Source organism: Mustela nivalis, assembly GCF_964662115.1.
Source record: "Mustela nivalis genome assembly, chromosome: 16".
Lineage (NCBI taxonomy): Eukaryota > Metazoa > Chordata > Mammalia > Carnivora > Mustelidae > Mustela > Mustela nivalis.
In genome coordinates, this window is record NC_139035.1 from 68,076,039 (window position 1) to 68,094,491 (window position 18,453).

An 18,453-nucleotide genomic window follows, 5' to 3' on the forward strand; every position below is an offset into this window, starting at 1 on the left:
AGCAACTGCCTTCGGCTCAGGGCATGATCCCGGCGGTCTGGGTCGAGTCCCACGTTGGGCTCCCTGCTCAGCGGGGATCTGCTTCTCCCTCTGCCTCTCCCCCTTCTCATGCGCTCTCTCTCTCTCGCAAATAAATAAATAAAATCTTTTAAAAAGACAACCTCACAGAGTACACAAAAAGGATAAACTTTATGTATGTAAGTTATACTTCCCTTCTCAAAAGTTACATATTTTTTTTTATTCTCCTCTTCCAAAGGATTGGGGGGCCCCTGGCCTGAAGAAAAAGCCTCACTTCACACATACCAATATATCACTCAGTGGAACCCATATGGTACTGGGGGGGGGCGACTCAGCTCTGGATCCCAAGCGTAGGAGATTGGGTGAAAGTGAACAGGATGGGGCGTGGCCCTGAAGTGGCTTGGGATGTTGAGGGACTAGGAAGGGTCCCCACAGGCTGCTTCCCACGGGCTGCTTCCCACGGGCTCCCTCTCACTCCCTTAAGTGGCTCTCCCTGGGGCTGTTCGCAAACCATGCTCTGGCTTCACTATTAGGAGACTTGTGGGTGAAGATAAAATTAATAATCTCCCTGCAGAGTTCCTTAACTATTCGAACAAATACACACCCATTCTTTCCTTCACACATGACTTTCCTTCCTTCCTGTCTCTGGGTTCGCACAGGTGCACGTAAGGGTGAGGCTTTTCCTTCTGTTTCCAGGACGAGCTTGGAGCCGACCTGTTCTTCAGCTTGCTTTTTTGTGGTTGTTAATTCAGCCTTGTGTCATTGCTAGATTTTCTCCAGGTGGATATGAATAGATCGTAACACATTGTTTAAAAAAAAAAAAAACACACTGCTGTTCTGTGGCATGAGTGTGTCATAATCTGTGGAGTTCCTCTTCTGTAGACAGACACGTGTTTTGCAGGTTTTAGGCAAGTAGCAGCAGTATACGTTTAGCTGGAAGCTGACTTTACCACTTTGCAAAGTAATTGTTCCACCAAGGTCCCTCCAACAGCTAGTGGGAAAATCCCTGAAGTCCCCATAATTCAGCGGGGAGCTGGGCACTCCCCTCTGTGCCCACATACACTTTGGTCCCTACCAGTGTAGTGGGGGCGGGGTAGAGGGTCTCAGGAGGAACCACGAAGAGACAGAGACTGCTTGTTGCCGCGGTCACTGATTCAGCAAATGTTGGTTCAGGATCAGCTTGAGGGCAGGTGCTGTCTTCGGTGCTGGGAGCACAGAGATAACTGAGACACTGTCCTCGCCTCCTGGGGTTCACTGTGAAGTAGACTCTGTCCCCCCCATTAGCACTTGATGGAGAATATCAGGAGTGAGTCCGTGAGCACCCTTTCTGGGACACTCCATCTTGGTAATCGCCTCGTGATACACCATGTGTAGGTGCCGGTCCAACAAACACACACACACGACGGTGTGACCAGAGGTAAAGGAACGATATTGTAGGAGGTGAGAGGGAGGGGCTCGAGGAGAGGAAACACCCGCGGGCTGAGTCCGATGTCCCCAGAAGAAGGTGGCCTCTAAGGAGATCTCGAAGGAAAGGGTCAGACTTGTAATGGGGCCGTAGAGAAGCTGTCAGGCCCACTGGACTGGAATGTACGGGTACAAAGATCAAGGCTTTGTGGTGGCCTGGTGAGAAGTAATTAGAGGCCAGAGCTGGAAAAAGACAACGTGTATGAGAAACTCTGGGGTGGGGGTGGACAAGGTAGAGCTTAGCCACTGCCTAGACGACACAGGAGGTGAGGGAGGAAGACAGGCGGCCGAGCTGGCTTGGGTCTCTGCCCTGCTTGACGGGGAGAACAGCGCCGTCAGCAGTCACGGGAGCAGCAGAACGGGCGGGGTTGAGGGAAGGGGTTCGTTTGGTTCAGAATATGCGCTCTTCGAGGTGGGGCAGGGTATCCACGTGGACAGATGTCTAGGCATTTGGAAGTTCAAGTCTTAGCTTTGCAAGGCAGTGGCGGGGGGAAATAGAGGAAGAGGTCGGAGCACTGTTTCTTAGGGCGCTGATTTATGTTGGGGGGGGGATGGAGTCGACCTGGGGGAGGAGGGTGAGGCCCTCCACACATGTCCCTTTCCTCCACACACAAGGGACATGGGGGCACAGAAGAAGAGAAGGCGGCGTGAGGGGCGTTTGTAAGGAAGAGCCTCTGTCCAGGGCGTGTTTGGGAACCTGAGTGAACCACCAAGCCGGGGGAAACGGAATCCGAGTTCAGAGAGGACGCGTCCCGTGTCCTTCTGCAGCACCTTGGGGAAGCCTCCGTGCGGGAGTGGGGGCAGGGCCCGCGGGCAGAGGAGGGAGCTGGCCGTGAGACCCGGGCTGAGCGGAGGCGTGTGTAGGGTCAGAATGAGGACGGCTTGGGGGCTGCTGACCCACAGCCACAGCGGCCACTCGCGTAGGGGCTCCCCGGGAGTCCCAAGCGGAAGCAGGAGACGCACAGGGAAGTTGCCATCGGGAAAGAGCAGGACTCAGCAAACTCAGCCCGCGGACCCCAGGGCTCACGTGTCGTCCCTGCTCTGGGCCACAGCTGCAGCCCCAGCCGGTCCTTTCCTGGGAGAGTTTCAGGCTTTGAGGAGTGGGTGTCGCCCGAGCTAGCGGAACAGGGAGAATGAGCGAGGAGTGGACCCGCCACTCAGGCGGCCAGAGGAGGGAGGTGGTGGTGAGCGCTCGGGTCCCCAGGTCATGCCCGGGTGTGGGGGTGACGGCCACAGTTACTGAAGGTGGGCACAGCTGCCTGTGGTTGCTGGAGCTTTCAGGACCTTCAGTTGGAGGGCGGGGGGTGGACAAGCATGAGATGTTGTTGCTAGAGGTCGCCCCCCCAGGTCCCTTAAATACCTCCTGCCCCTCTCCCCGCTCCAGTGAGCAGCTCCAGGGACAGGATGAGCTCTGCCCTGGGTGGGGGCAGGGGTCACAGGTGCACAGTGTTCTGGGAGGTGACAGGTCAGGGTCAGGGCAGCCCGTGTCCTGGGGACAGGATCCTGAAGGACGGAGCTGGAAACAGCTCTGGAGAGGGCAGTGCAGGGACTTGGGGGGTGACTCAGACACCTGTGGGAGGCTGGGCGTTGTGAGCAGAAGTGCCCCGTGTCTCTTCCAAACTGGCCACCACACTGGAACGTGAAGACGGTGTGTCCTTCCTTCCCTAAGGAAATCACCCCCCGCCACCCGCCCAAAACCAAATTCCGGGCTTCCCGAGGAGGCAGTGGCGAGCAGTAAACCTGTGAGGTTTGCACATGGGAAGGTGCGCCCCTCGTGGCCTTGGGGGGCTGAGCGTCAGGTCGCCCCATGCGTGGGGGTTTGTTGTCCTGCCCGGGGCACGTCCTGGTCCAGGGCTCCCTGGGCATTTTGACGTCATCATTGTGTTTTTGTTTTTAAAACAAAATAACATTTATTTCTTTGTTTTTATCTTAAAAGGGTACTTACTTTGCAAAGTGGAAGGATTTGTTTCAGCCCCCAGAATCCTGCCGAGGCAGGAGAGTGTGCAAGGCTCACGGGAGAGGCCCAGCTGCCACGGCCACCTCGGGTGCCCCGACGGCTCCCCGTTCGGCCTCCCGCTCGCTTTGCTCTTTTGGGTGGCGGTCCCTAGGCAGTGCCGGCTGGGTCACACGCCTACCTGTCCCCGGCCTCTCCACCCCTCGGGAGGCAGGTGCGGCCCCCCAGGCAGAGAGAAGGGACAGGCTCGGGGCCAGGGCCTAGTTCACATTGTCTTCCCTCTTCTTACTCTGCAGGGGTGTTCACTGACCAGATCCTGCCCCCAGAGCCTGCAGGGGTGTTCACTGACCAGATCCTGCCCCCAGAGCCTGCAGGGGTGTTCATTGACCAGATCCTGCCCCCAGAGCCTGCGAGGCCATGAGCACAGCAGGCCCCGACAGCGGCAGCCAGGGCCTGGCTCGTCCCCGGATCTCTTCCGGCTCCAGCAAGTAGAGTTCCTCAAGGGGCTGCTCCCTGCAGCCCCCCTAACTGGAAAGCAGACGCCATCACTGCCACCGCTGGTCTCCGAACTCGGGCCGAGGTTTCCAGGACTGCCTGCCAGGAGCAGGGAGCTGGGGGCCTGGGCTGTCCCCGCAGGTGTGCCTCCCAGACATCAGGTGCTCCCGAGGGCGTGCCCGCGCCCCCCCCAGCGCGGCCGCGCTCTGCCGTGGCGGGGTGTGGACAGGCTGTCCTCGCGCCTCCAGGAGCTTGGTATCCGCCAGGGCCAGGACGAGAGAGTCTCGGAGCTCGTCCTGCAGCAGCTTGGGGAAGGGACGGCCGCCACGGCCCATGATCTGGCTGGGAGGCTTGGAGTCCCGAAGAAGGAAGTCAATCGAGTTCTGTATTCTCTGGAGAAGAAGGGTCAGCTGTGTCGGGAGGCGGGAACGCCCCCTCTGTGGAGAGTCGCCGCTCAGGCCGGGAGCCGGCACAGCCCGGTAGCCAGCACCCACGGCCGCAGCTGGGACGTGTCCACCTTGAACCCCGGTTTGGAAGCTGAAGCCGGAAGCTCCGAGCCTGGCTTGGAAGGTCCTCCCGAGCCTCTGGACATGGCCGAGATCAGGGAGAAGGTCTGTGACTTCCTGTTCAACGTGTGTGGCGCCTCTGCCCTGAATGTGGCAAAGAACATCGGCCTCAGCAGGGCGCGGGACGTCAACGCCGTGCTGGTCGACCTGGAGCGGCAGGGCGACGTGTACCGGCTGGGCGCCACGCCCCCCGTGTGGCACCTGACCGACAAGAAGCGGGAGCGCGTCCAGATGAAGAGAAACGCGGCCGCCGTCCCCGATACCACAGGCGACGCGACACCCCCCTCCCATCCCCCGGCCGCACCGGACGCCTCCGAGAGTGTCGCGGCCGCCGCGGTGCGGAACGGGCAGGAGCCGGTCCTGAAGCTGGAGAGCAGGCAGGAGGCGGCGCCGGAGCCGGTGAGGCCGAAGCCGCCGGCGCACGACAACGGCCCCACGAGGACAGGCTACGTGGACTTCGAGAACGGCCAGTGGGCCACGGACGACATCCCGGACGACCTGAACAGCATCCGCGCCGCGCCGGGCGAGTTCCGCGCCATCATGGAGATGCCCTCCTTCTACAGCCACAGCTGGCCGCGGTGCTCCCCCTACAAGAAGCTGACCGAGTGTCAGCTGAAGAACCCCATCAGCGGGCTGCTCGAGTACGCCCAGTTCGCCAGCCAGACCTGCGAGTTCAACCTGCTGGAGCAGAGCGGGCCACCACACGAGCCTCGGTGAGAGACCACCGCCGGCCGCACCCGCACCCCTGCCAGGCAGCCTCGCCCCTCCCGGGACCCCTGCCTCTTCCCTCGGTCTCTCTGTTTTGCGGGGAGTCAGGGGGTGGCTGACCTCGGGCTGGAAGCAGCTTCCTCGAACCGGCTTCCGTGCCTCAGTGTCCTGCCTCCGAGGGCTGGAGGTGGTGGAGCCTGGGCCCCACATCCATGCCGGGGTCCCTCCCTCCCTTCCCTAAGCTGAGTTCCCAGGACAGGCACAGAACAGGTGGGGTGGCCCGGGGCGCGCACACGGGAAGCAGGAGCAGGTCCCCGTGTGGCTCAGCTCCCCTGGGGACCAGGTCGTGTGAGCATCCACAGCTGCCCGCCTGTCCAAGGTGGGAGTTACGGCCTCCTGGCCTGTGCTGTCAGAAGGTTCCTTGCGCCACCAGCCAGCCAGGCCGCACACCGTAGGCCCCTGCAGGCTGCTGGACAGACTGGGGGAGACGGGGGGCGGGGGGGCTGCCCAGATGGGGCTGCTGAAGGCCAGAGGACGCATGCTGCCCCTGAGCGGGCCACTGGGGGCAGGAGAGAGTCCCCTTGCCCTCTAGGTTAGTGGGCTGGTGTCCAAGCGCGTGGCTTCTCCGCAGTGACCCTTGCTCCTTCTGTCCATCATCTTCACTTCATGACAGAGACAGCCGGCAGGAGCGCAGTCTAGATGGGGGGTGTGTGTCCGAAAGCCGGCAGGGCCAAGACTGCTCTGTGTCTGGGACAGAGGCCAGGAGGGCGTCATGCCTTGTTTTCCCTCCACTCCCCACCCCTAGAACTGGGGGAGAGCAGTAGGTTTTGTGGTTAACCTTTTTTTGGATTCCAGCTATAAGAAACGTTGGTGCAACGTACAAATATTTCAGAATACCTAAGAAGTAAGAAGTTTGACCCATTTTTTTCAATGAAATTGCAGGTTGAGCAAATACTCGAATAGATTTGAAAACTTGAGCACAGGAGGTCCAGGTTAAGTCCAGAGGCCCAGAACCAAGGCTTTTTGGTCTTCTCTGTGACCAGGGGCTCTGGACAGATGGGCCCTAGGTGATTCAGACCCAACCGTAGGGCTCAGTCTCCAGGGAGTGGGGGCAGGGGCAGACCGGGGCCAGCAGGTGCCGTGAGTATGACGCCGGGCAGGCTCGGAGCTCTGTGCATGTGAGGCCGTGCAGAAGGAGCTTTGCTGTCTGCAGGAGCCGCCCCGGCGGCAGCCAGTGGACCCGCCGCTCTAGAACAAAGGCTGCTGGTCGCTGCAGTGGTGGCTTTGGCTCACGTTTTGTGCGTGCTCTCTCTTAACTCGTTGCTGAGAGATGGCGGGTCTCCCCGGAGCTGTGTTTGCTCTGATGAGCTCTGAGAGGAGTCCCTGGCTGCCGTGTTTCCAGAAGGTCGGGGCTGAGGCTCCAAAGGGACAGGAGCCCCCGTGCGTAGCAGGAGGGCCCCAGGGTGCAGGGCCCCGCGGGGAGGGCGGCAGGGACAACCAGGCCCGCACTCACTCATCTCCTCACGTTCAAGATTTAAATTCCAAGTCATCATTGGTGGCCGAGAATTCCCCCCGGCGGAAGCCGGCAGCAAGAAGGTGGCCAAGCAGGATGCGGCCCTCAAAGCCATGACCATCCTGCTCGAGGAAGCAAAAGCCAAGGACGGGGGTCGACCAGAAGAGCCCTACGACGGCTCCACAGAGAAGGGGTCAGAGAAGGTAGGCATCTTGCCTTCTGGGGGCCCCGTGCTCTGCCCCTGCCTTGGCCCCACACCCCTGCCCCACGCCCAGCGCCCCTGCTTGCCCGCCTCCCAGTCACAGACCGCCAGACTGGAGAGCAGCCTCAGAGACGGCCGAGTCCAGGCTCCGTCGCTGGCAGATGAGACGTGGGATGCAGGACGGCTTAGTGACGCGACCTTGGCTGCCACCTCCCTCAGCCTCTCCCTCTGAGCCGTCAGCCCCTCGTGTGGGGTTGACCCCCTCGCCGGTCTCCCCGCCGGGACGCAGCGGCCATGGTTTCTCAGCCGTTTCTCTCGTTTTCTCCAGTCGGCAGAGTCCCAGCCCAGCACCCCTTCCGCCACAGCCTTGTTTTCGGGGAAGAACCCGGTCACCACCTTGCTGGAGTGTGTGCACAAGCTGGGGACCTCCTGCGAGTTCCGCCTCCTGTCCAGAGAAGGCCCCGCCCACGACCCCAAGTACATGTCTCGCGTCGGGCATCTCTGCCGGGCTTTCCCGGAGAGCGGTAACGCCGCCTCGCCTTCCGAGGGGCAGCCGGTCGTCCCGCTGAGCCGTCGCGTCTTCCCCAAGGGAAGCGGGGGAGCCGCGCAGTGTGCTCACCGCCATGCCGCGGACAGCCTGGGATTAGGAACTCAGGGTGACGTGGGAACCGAGCGCTAGGGAGCCGCTTGGCCTGGCGGTAGCTGGTGGTGGGTCTGCAGACCTGGGTGTCCCCGGGGCTCTGCACACTCTGCATCCCGGAGGAGGCTCCCGGAGGAGGCCCCAGGGCCCTGACACGTAGGGCCGCGTGGGCCGAGGTGCGGAGAGGCCCGTCCGCAGAGGCGAGGGGCGCCGCTCTGACGCAGCTCCTCTGTGTCCTGCCAGGTTCCAGTACTGCGTGGCCATGGGAGCCCACACCTTCCCCACCGTGAGTGCCCCCAGCAAGAAGGTGGCCAAGCAGATGGCAGCCGAGGAAGCCATGAAGGCTCTGCACGGAGAGGCCACCAGCTCAATACCTCTGGACACCCAGGTGGGCCATCGTGGCGACCCCGGGACCCCACACTGCCCCGGCACCCCCTAGCCGCCCCCATGCTCACAGTTCCTCCTTGTGCACTGACCCCCCTTCAGCCCGGGGACACGAGCACAGAGCCCTTCGATAACCTGCAGTCCGGGCTGCCCAGCAAGGTCCGGAGGATCGGCGAGCTCGTCCGGTACCTGAACACCAACCCCGTGGGTGGCCTGCTGGAGTACGCCCGCTCCCACGGCTTCGCAGCCGAGTTCAAGCTGGTCGACCAGTCCGGCCCTCCGCACGAGCCCAAGTGAGTGTCTCGGCCCCGCATGGCCGCGCGCCCAGAGGGGAGAGGACAGGCTGCCCCCAGGGCCACAGGGGCAGGCCGGCCTGAAGACCCCCGTGGCTGACTAGAGAGGACAGTCACTCCTACAGCAGGTGTGCTCCGTTTTGATTATTTTTGATTAATATTTTTAAAGGTTTTATTTATTTGACAGAAAGAGATCACAAGTAGGCAGAGAGACAGACTGAGTGGGAAGCAGGCTCCCTGCCGAGCAGAGATCCCGATGCGGGGCTCGATCCCAGGACCCTGGGATCATGACCAGAGCTGAAGGCTCAGCATTTAATTCCATTTTTAAAGGAATACATACGGGTGTAGAAAATCATTCGGGCTCCTTGAGACCGTATGCAGGGAAAGTCTCCTCAGGCTGGTAGCTTCCGTCCCCACAGTTATACATGACCAGCTTCTTTAGGACTTCTAGAAATTTACACGCATATATTACTTTTTCATTTTGTTTTTTAATCAAAAGTAAGTATAAATCCTATCCTTGTGCATCCGACTCCCCTACTGACCAGCGTGTCTTACACGTTGTCCTATGTCTCGGACACACACACCCATCACAGTCCTTCCGTAGCTGCATATTTCTGGACGTTTTCTAGATCTTTTTTTTTTTTTTTTTTTTTAAATATAAGCTCAGCACCAGGGGGCTTGTCACAAGCCCAAGACCGAGCGTCGCCGTGGCCCCGGCCGGCCGGGCAGCCCCGCAGCTGCGTATCCCGCAGCACAGGTGCTTCCGGGCTTCCGGCTGTTTCATCGAGCAGGAGACACAAAGGTCTCTCCTGAAGCAGACGCCCGCACCCGTCGCCTGGGCTGGGAAAGAGGATGTTGCTGTTGCCGGCGCAGGCCTCACTTTGTGCGGGTGCGGAGCGGTCCTGCTGCCGGAGGCGGTCTTCGTGCTCTGCCTGCTCGCGAGGGTGGTTCTGGGCCTGAACAGTTTTCGAGGGGTTCGCTCTTTGTGTAGGTCATACGTGCCTTAAAATGCAGCGCAAGAATCTTGTCCCCCCGACCTCGCGCCCGGACACACCCCCCGTGTCCTTCCAGACCGTCCTCCCCTAAACGCGAGCCGGGCCGGCGGGGAGCCCCTTCGTCGCAGACACACGTGTGCCCTGAGCGCTGTGGGCTGTTCATGCGTAACGGGCGACCTCGGTGAGGTGTCTGGGTCCTGCTCTGTTCTCTGTGTGAAGGTGCCCGTGGCTCCCCAGTGCACTGACCTGGGCTGTCCACCAGCCCCTTGTGACCGGTGTGTGGGTCACTTCCACACGCTCTGACACCCATGAATGACATCTCCATGGGCGTCTAAAATTTCGGTAGACGTTGCCAAACTTCCCCGCAGCGAGACTAGAGCGGTGGACGCTTCCATCGGCTGGGAAATGGCTCGCCCGCCATGCCCAGTGCAGAGGCAGGTACCCCCTGCAGTCCAGAAGGACACAGCTCGTTTGGGGTTCCCTGCCCGGCCGGCGCTGGGTGCAGTCTTCACTTCTTGCCTTTCTTCGTAAAGGTAAAAATCCTCTTCAGATGTTTGCTTGGTGGAAGTGGGTACTCACGTAGGTCTTCAGTAATGGGGGAGTGGCGTAACGTGAACTTTGGAAACGGGACATCTGAACCAAATTTTTACCTTTGCTGTTCTAAAACGTGAGAAATGGGGTCTTGGTGCCGTGCAAAGATTAGTCTGTGTCAAGATGTTATTATTTACCAAATCATAATAAGGGCAAAGCTCAGAGTCCTCTCCAGAGATTCCAGAAAGGTTTTTAATAAAATCCAACGTCCGTTCAGATTAAAAAGCCAAGCCGTTAATAAGTAGGCATGACCGCGTACCTCCTTAAGAGCGGGGTCACAACGTAGCTCTGAAGTCAGCGGCTAGGCGTCCACTCCGCGTTGAACAGGGAGCTGTTTGCGGCAAGGTCAGGACACGGGGGTGCCCGGGTCCCCGTGCTTCTTGGTACGCCGGTTCCGCCAGCCCGTTGAGGACAGAGAAGGCGGGGAGAGGACGCTGCCGTCCGGCGCAGACCGGGCTCGTGCCCCTGAGCGCCCGCGAGTGGCGGGCGGGCACACCCGGGCAGGGGAGGCGGGAGAGCAGGGACTTGGGAAACCAGGGCAGACGCGTGCGGAGGAAGCGATTCGCGGACGCGGGAGAGGAGAGGAGCCTGTCGGCAGCAGCGGCTGAGCAGGTAGAAGATGCGCACACTCCGGGCAGGAAACGCCGGCTCCGGGCCCTGTGATGAGGTAGAAAACCCGGGTTCATGACTGCGGCTGGGCCCAGACGAGTGGTTACGTTTCACGTGATCCTACTGGGGACGGGGTGGAACTGACTTCTTGGAGACCCGCAAGGCCTGAATCCCGGGTTCATACGAGAGTCTGTGTGGGGCACTTGGGTGGCCCAGTGGGTGAAGCGTCTGCCTTCAGCTCAGGTTCAGGATCCGAGGGTCCCAGGTCCCCTGCTCAGCGGAGTCTGCTTCTCCGTCTCCCTCTGCTGCTCCCCCTGCCTGTACACGCTCTTTCTGACGAATAACTGAAGTGTTCGAAAAGGGAAAAGAAAAAAGAAAAAGAAAAATCTAGAATAGCCAGAAAGTTCTGAAGGGCCTGCACGGCCTGTGGCCCAGCTCTCACGGCAGACACGGGGGGAGGGGGCTGCCCACCGCGTCTCAGCAGGACATCGCTGCTTTGGTGTTCTGGGTTTGAGCCCCGTGTTGGGTGTAGAGATTGCTTTAAAATAAAATCTTAAAAATATATACATAAATCATAACATCACAGGTAAAAGTGGGGATTTTCACTTGAGAACGTTGGAATGGCAAAGCCTCTCCATGAAAGAAAGTCCGGAAGACAGAGGTGTGGGTGTCAGGAGAATCGGGGTCTTAAAGGCCGTCTGAGAGTGAAACACGGGGGGCTGATTTCTTCACAAGGAAGGGCTCTTCCGCGGAGAGGCGCGGGAGCGAAGTGCACACATGCTCAGTGTGCTCATGCGTCCGTGAGGGGTCCTCCGAGCGTCGCAGCGGGGAGTGGAGAGCAGCGCTTTCAGGGCGGGGGGCGCCCCCGGGAACCCTCCCGCACCCTGCACGGCAGCTCTGCTGTTTCAACGGACACCCCGAGCTGGTCTGCGGACTGGTGAATCGTGGGGCACGCCCATCCCGGCACCGCGCACGGTGTGTGCCCACGGGCCGTGGAACTCCCGTGGGCACAGCGGGGGCTCAGGGAGGGCTGGGAGGCAGGCACGGGGCCCGCTCTGCGAGAATGGAAAACTGGGCCAGTGTTTGCTTCTGGAGATGAGGGACGCTTCCTCCCCTTCCATACTTAACGCCGGGAACGATTACTTCTGCAGTAAGCCAGTGCTCAGTTTCTTGGTTTTTTTGTAAATATTTACTTGACAGACAGAGATCACAAGTAGGCAGAGAGGCAGGCAGAGAGAGAGGAGGAAGCAGGCTCCCCACTGAGCAGAGAACCCGATGCTGGGCTCGATCCCAGGACCCTGAGACCATGACCTGAGCCGAAGGCAGAGGGTTTAACCCACTGAGCCCCCCAGGTGCCCCCAGGTGGTTACAGGAGAGCTGGCAACACAGTGTCTTACTTTGGATTTGTCTCCGTAGTAAGTGATGTTGACTCATTTCTTCACGTTCCTGTTATCTGTGTTTCTTGGATATGAACCACCTGTTCGTGTCCTTGTCTGTCTTTTGGCTCTGACTTCCTCCCAGGAGAGCGTGAGCCCGGTAAGAAGGACTCGAGGACACTGGCCCAGGGCACCCGGAGGGCCTCCTGGCCTGTGACGGGCACGCAGGCTTGCAGGGCCTGCCGTTGGTGCCTAGTGACCGTCCCGTGTCCCCAGCCTCGCCCTCACCCCTTCCTTCTGTCTGGCTCTCCCACTTGCGTGAAACTCTCCCTCGGACTTCCGGGACTCACGCAGGATTTAAGAACTTAACAGGAGTGAGGGGCGGGCGTGAAGACCCCCGGGGCTGCGGGCAGGGTCCGCCGTAATGGCTCTGCGACGGGAGAGTACTGCTTCCCTCCGTCTGCCCTTCTCGGTGACCATATGTCGGCATCTCACTGCCGGAAGGCCCCAGCCGTGGGGGCCGAGACCCCCGCAGGACCCCGGGCTCCCCTCCAGCTTCCTGTCGCTCCGACTGGGCCGGACTCCGACCCTCCTGAAGGAGAGCTCTTGGGTTTCATCTCTTACGCTCTTTTCCTCTGATCCTTCCCGTTCCCGTGGGCGACCTCCCTGTCCCCCCCAGTAGCTCACACTAGTGGCCAGCGGTGGGTCCTCACGCCCGGCCCCTGCACCCCCCTCGAGGAGACCAGTCTCGGGCTCTGAGGCGTCCTGCTCTCCAGCCTGCAGCGGCCTCCCCTCTCCACTACACTCCCTCCTTTGTTCGTTCGTCCAGAGAATGTTTTTGGTCTCCGTTCTGTTTGGAGAGGGGCCAGATGGAACCAGTGATCCCTAGAGACACGTAGGGTCTCCCGTCTCGTGTGTGTTCGAAGGAGCTCGAGGTGCACAGTGGGTTGCAAGTCTGCTTGGCGTGGCCTGACGTCCTACGGACGGGTGCCGCGCCGTGGCCTGGGGACAGTTCAGAGAAAGCCGGAGTCTGGGCAGGGCCTGGTTCAGCGCAGGCAGGCCTGCGGTGGGAGAGGAGTGAACCTGCCAGGGCAGGAGGCCTGGCCCGTCCACACTGGCCACAGAAGGCCCCTAGGGACGGTCTCTTGCTCCCTGCCGCCCTCGGCCGCCCCCCTTCCCCGCATTTTTCCTGCTGGTTTGTCCTGACTTGTCTGTCCGCTCTTCAGACCCCTTCCTTCTTATTCAGGCGAGACCCTCTTCTTACTCCCAGCCGACGCCTGTCTGCGGCGCTTCGTTGAGGAAGGGGCGGCGGCGCCAGGAGAGACGCTTTCTCTTCCCGTTGCCTCACGGGCCTGCCTGCCCCTGCTCTGCTGCGCAGGTGTCCCCACCCCCCGCCCCGTGCCCCTCACCTCGGCACCTCCTCTCGTTTTCGGGGTCTTGGCTTCCTTAACTCGGTGTCCTCAGCGCGCCGGGAAAAGGCAAACCACAGGCCTACGGTTACTAGGCATAGGGAGCGCAGCTGGTGGGGGGCCCGGCGTCCAACCCCCAGCCTGATCCCAGCCCGCGCCATGTTGGGTCCCCACGGACAGTGGCCAGCCGTTTGCTGTGTCCACAGCAGTTTGCTCACGGGATTGTGGAAGCCAGTGTTGGGCCGCCTCTCCAGCGGCATCTGCTCACGGCATGTCTTTGGGCTCATTTCGGTGATTCTCACAATATCTAAAATTCTCCGTATTTAGCCATCTGTGATCTGTGGTTACGAGTCACTGGAAGCTCCGATGGTGGTTAGCATCTTTTGAGCCGTGAAGTGCTTTTTAATTAGGGGACGCGTGTTGTTTAGATCTAAGGCCGTTGCGTACCTGAGAGGCTCCGTAGAGTGTAACCCTAACTTCTGTTGCTCTGGAAAACCAGGAAGTCGGTTTTATCTCACTCGACTGCAATCCTGGCTTTACTGTGCTGGGCCGGGACCAGCCCACAACGGCCCCGCGGGGAGCCCGTGTGTGTGCGTGGTGTGTGTGTGTACAGAACTCATGTTCTTTTCAAACGCGTGGAACAGACGTGAGATGCTCCTGAGTCTCGGGCAGGACCCCACCGCCTTCCGGCATCTCTCACGCCACGTCCCCTCCCCCTGGGCCTTCCATCACCCCGCCCCCCGCCCGCGCCCAGCTACTGGCTGGCATGAGGGACATCGTAGCTCAGGAGCCCGGCCCCGAGCCTCTGTGGACCGGGGCACCTCGTCGGGGCTCAGTGGCCCGGTGTGTCCCTCGGTTCTGGGGCCCCTCCGATCTCCGGCAAGGGGCTCAGGACGCCCGCACGAAGCATCGTGTCTCAGCACGTCTCCCGCTGAGCAGAGTCAGGTTAGAGGTGAGCGTGCGGCGGGAGCAGACAGGTGGCATCTGTCTCTGCAGAGGCCCCGCGCGAGTCCCAGGGCCCAGGTCGGGGAAGGGCTACCTGGCGGACGGCCGTCCGGTCGGGCGCTCGTCTTCATCCCCTGCTTCTCCTCCCAAAGGTTCGTTTACCAGGCGAAAGTTGGGGGTCGCTGGTTCCCAGCCGTCTGCGCGCACAGCAAGAAGCAGGGCAAGCAGGAAGCGGCAGATGCGGCCCTGCGCGTCCTGATTGGGGAGAGCGAGAAGGCCGAGCGCATGGGTTTCACAGAGGTAACCCCAGTGACAGGGGCCGGTCTCAGAAGAACTATGCTCCTCTCCAGGGCCCCAGAAGCACAGCCAAAGACAGTTAAGACGTCGACTCTTGGTGCTCTCTCTTTGTGGGGTCCTGCTGACTCCTCTCTGGGCGGACTTGGCGCTTAACTCGCCGTCCTGGGCCGTAGTCGGGGGCTGTGGCGGGGGCCCCGGCGGCACGCGGAGCCAGGCCCGCGCGCGAGAGCCCTGACGCAGCCTTGTGCCCGCAGCTCCCGCTCAGCGGCAGCACCTTCCACGACCAGATCGCCATGCTGAGCCACCGCTGCTTCAACGCGCTCACCAACAGCTTCCAGCCCTCGCTGCTCGGCCGCAAGATCCTGGCCGCCGTCATCATGAAGAAGGCCTCCGACGACCTGGGGGTGGTGGTCAGCCTGGGCACAGGTCAGGGAGGCTCGTGGCCTAGGCCCGGTGGGGGGGCGGGGGCGGGCTTGAGGCTCCATCCGTAGCCCCCCACAGACCGCCTCTGCACCCCCCACCCCGGGGCATCTAGGCCCCGGCCGTGATCTCAGGTCCCAGTCTCTGGGCGGTGGGATCCAGCCCCTGAGAGGTGGGCTTGGGCTCCACGTCAGCGGGAAGTCCCTTGTCCCTCCCCTGCCCCACCCCTGCCCAGACCCTACTTGCGCGCTCTCTCTCTCAAATAAGAAAAAAAAGGAAAAGCCAAACAGCCTCTAGCCTGTTTGTCTTCATTTCCCGGGGAAGGATCACGCTTGTCCCCGCCTTGCAGGGAACCGCTGCGTGAAGGGGGACTCGCTCAGCCTGAAGGGGGAGACGGTGAACGACTGCCACGCGGAGATCATCTCCCGGCGAGGCTTCATCAGGTGGGTGGGCGGGGGCCGCCCAGGAGCCCATCTCACGCCTGACCCCTCGGGGCCGGGGCCGCGCCACTGCAGAGCCCGCTGCCCGCACCAGGCCCTCTTGGTCCTGTCAGGGCGCGGACGCCTTCCACCTGCGTCTGGGACCCGGGGACCCCCTTGCCGGCCTGCCCTCCAGCTCACGTGTTCAGCAGGTCAGGGGCAGGAGCGAGACCGACCCGAGAGGACGGCTGGCTGTCCGAGGTGTCCGGGCCTCGGGCAGAGGCCTCCCCCGACGGGGTCCGGGCCCCAGAGGCCACCACGGTCCTAGCCACGGCTCCCCTTGTAGGTTCCTCTATAGCGAGCTGATGAAGTACAACCCCCAGACAGCAAAGGAGAGCATATTCGAGCCTGCGAGGGGCGGAGAGAAGCTGCAGATAAAGAAGAGCGTGTCGTTCCATCTGTACATCAGGTCCGTGTGGTCTCTGCTGCCCCAGAGCCAGCCTGCCAGGCCCCCGGGTCGGGCATCCGAGTGCCGTCCCGGCCCATCAGGCGGAGCCGTTCCCTGGGCCGCCCTTGACTGAGCGGCCTGCGGGAGGCTGCGGGAAAGGCCCCGGGGACTGGGGAGGCCCCGCACGGCTGGGCTTTCACGGACGCCCCTGTCCTGCAGCACGGCCCCGTGTGGGGACGGCGCCCTCTTCGACAAGTCCTGCAGCGACCGCGCCGTGGAGAGCTCTGACTCCCGTCACTACCCCGTCTTCGAGAACCCCAAACAGGGCAAGCTGCGCACCAAGGTGGAGAACGGTGAGTGGCGCGCCCGCGGGGAGGCTCCTGCTGGGAGGGGTGATCTGGGGACGGGGGTGCGGCGTAGAAGGCCAAAATTCCACTTGGCATCTGCAGTCAGAGAGCTGGGCAAGTCAGGTAGGAGGCTGAGTGCCCCCCTGGCTAGAGACAGAGGCGTGGGAGTCCCCTTCCCATCCCTGATCTTCCCGGCCGGGGGGCGGGGGGAGAAGGGACGTGGGACCGAGTCCGAGGAGTGACGGAGGTGGGCGCCAGGTGTGCAGCTGCGCAACTGCCTTCCCTCTGCCGGCCCCTCCTCCGGGGCCCTCGGTCGGGGGTGTCTCCTCATCCCCGCCCCTGCCCACTCGGGCCAGGTCACCTCCCTGCTCAAAACCCACAGAGCTGCCCAGGACCCAGCAGCTCGCTCTAGGGTGCGTCCCCGGGAGAACAGGCGAGTGCTTGCTGGTTCCGAACAGCGAGGGGTGAAAGCCACCCCAGTCTGACCGCTGGCGAGTGACCCAAACAGGACCTGTCTGCATGGTGCGGTCGGCTCGGCCATGAGACGGGTGTGGCACTGGCTCCTGTTACAACACAGACGAGCCCTGAGAAAGCAGCCAGTCCCCAGAAGTCCTGTGTCTCGTGCCTCTGTTTGTGCAAAATGTCGGGAATACAGAGCAGGGCTCCCTGTGGAGACAAGAAGTGGATGTGTGGCTACCTGGGGCCTGGGCTGGGAGGGCTTGGTGCACGTGGGGATGCTGCTTTTGAGGGCAACGAAAGGTTCTAAACTGGACTATGGGAAGGGCTGCACCCCTGTGAACATATGAAAAACCACCGTGGCTTTAAATGGGTGAATTCAGTCTCAGTAGAGCTGTCACTGAAAACAGCCACACGGTTTCCCACCGCCCTTCACGCAGAAGCCAGGCCTGCGCATACACAGGTGCCTCAAGCCCACTGGCTCTTCGTCAGTAACGCGGACAGCCCAGCCTCTTGCTGCCACAGGGCCTTTGCTTGTGCTGTTCTCAGTGTCTGAAACTGTCAAACTCAGCTGTTGCTTCTCTCTGATGTCTTTGCTACCCTGGCAGTTGCGACCCTGGAGGCCCCCGCACTGTCCGCTGCCGGCCCTCCCGGCTCCGAGCACTGTTCGGTTCAGAGTTCTGTCTGTACTGCTCTGCTTGCTTGCTGTGGGTCTGACCCTTCCAGCCCCACCCCCATGAACGTTCCAGGAGCACAAGGATTTGCTTCTGGTTCTGCTTCCGTTGTTCCCGCACGGAGTAGCCCAGCACTAGCCGGTGCAGTCCATGAAGACTGACCGCGCACAGCCTTGGCTCACGTGGGAGGCATGCGAAGGCCACGCCGGGAAGGGGCCTGGCCCAGGGGCCCGCTTAGCTCTGACCTCCGTCCCTCTGCAGGGGAAGGCACGATCCCAGTGGAGTCCAGCGACATCGTGCCCACGTGGGACGGCATCCGGCTGGGGGAGCGCCTGCGCACCATGTCCTGCAGCGACAAGATCCTGCGCTGGAACGTGCTCGGCCTGCAGGGGGCACTGCTGACCCACTTCCTGCAGCCCGTGTACCTCAAGTCCGTGACGCTGGGTGAGGGGCTGCTGCTGCCCGCCGCCCCCTCCCCACTGCTGCTCCCGCCCGTGGTCCCCGTCCCGTCCCCGCTGCTGCCCCTCCCCCGCCAAGAGCCCGTCCCGGCACACCTGAAGCCCGGAATGTGCCTGCGGCTCTGGGGCCGTGTGCCCCCGCGCAGCCACCGCCAGCCAGGCCTGCCACCGTGGTCCCCCCCACCCGCTCGCACTTCCGCGCCACTGCAAGCTCCGGCACCCGCCTTTCCCACGCAGGTTACCTCTTCAGCCAAGGGCATCTGACCCGTGCCATCTGCTGCCGTGTGACGAGAGACGGGAGTGCCTTCGAGGACGGACTGCGGCCCCCCTTCATTGTCAACCACCCCAAGGTGCTGTAGCTCCTCCACTTTCTCGGTTTGCTGTGGCCAGTGAGGGGGGGGTCCTCCCTGGTGTCCCAGGAGCTGGTCCTGTCGCCCTGTCGGACGCCGGGGGCTTTCTGTTTGGTCTGGGACCCGTCGGATTGAGCTGGGCTTAGTAGGACCGGAGTCTGTGCCAAACAAGTCCTAGCCGAGAGGAAAGATCCCGAGTCATGCCCCCTCTTGGGGGCCCCGAGTCCCTGCGGCAGGACCTTCCGGAAGGTCTCCATCTGCCCCTGTCGCTCCCGGGACCTCTAGGTCGGCCGAGTCAGCGTGTACGACTCCAAACGGCAGTCGGGGAAGACCAAGGAGACGAGCGTCAACTGGTGCCTGGCGGACGGCTACGACCTGGAGATTCTGGACGGAACCCGGGGCACAGTGGACGGGTAAGACGC

General features: G+C 61.8%; 1 protein-coding gene across 5 annotated transcripts in view; it reads left to right on the forward strand.

The window, feature by feature from the left end:
- The window catches only part of ADAR (adenosine deaminase RNA specific), a 36,793-nt gene that overhangs the window by 16,106 nt on the left and 2,234 nt on the right, over window positions 1–18,453 (forward strand). For 3 of the 5 annotated variants that reach the window (XM_082703479.1, XM_082703478.1, XM_082703476.1), the window contains exons 2-14: window positions 3,811–5,210; window positions 6,738–6,921; window positions 7,249–7,397; window positions 7,804–7,948; window positions 8,047–8,237; window positions 14,315–14,537; window positions 14,714–14,885; window positions 15,229–15,322; window positions 15,645–15,767; window positions 15,966–16,099; window positions 17,485–17,667; window positions 17,919–18,031; window positions 18,317–18,444. In XM_082703479.1, the coding sequence (XP_082559605.1) occupies window positions 4,522–5,210; window positions 6,738–6,921; window positions 7,249–7,397; window positions 7,804–7,948; window positions 8,047–8,237; window positions 14,315–14,537; window positions 14,714–14,885; window positions 15,229–15,322; window positions 15,645–15,767; window positions 15,966–16,099; window positions 17,485–17,667; window positions 17,919–18,031; window positions 18,317–18,444 (2,528 nt within the window). In that variant the 5' untranslated portion in view covers window positions 3,811–4,521. The remainder of the gene's footprint in view (window positions 1–3,810; window positions 5,211–6,737; window positions 6,922–7,248; window positions 7,398–7,803; window positions 7,949–8,046; window positions 8,238–14,314; window positions 14,538–14,713; window positions 14,886–15,228; window positions 15,323–15,644; window positions 15,768–15,965; window positions 16,100–17,484; window positions 17,668–17,918; window positions 18,032–18,316; window positions 18,445–18,453) is intronic. The other 2 variants (XM_082703480.1, XM_082703477.1) reach the window with 1 other exon arrangement.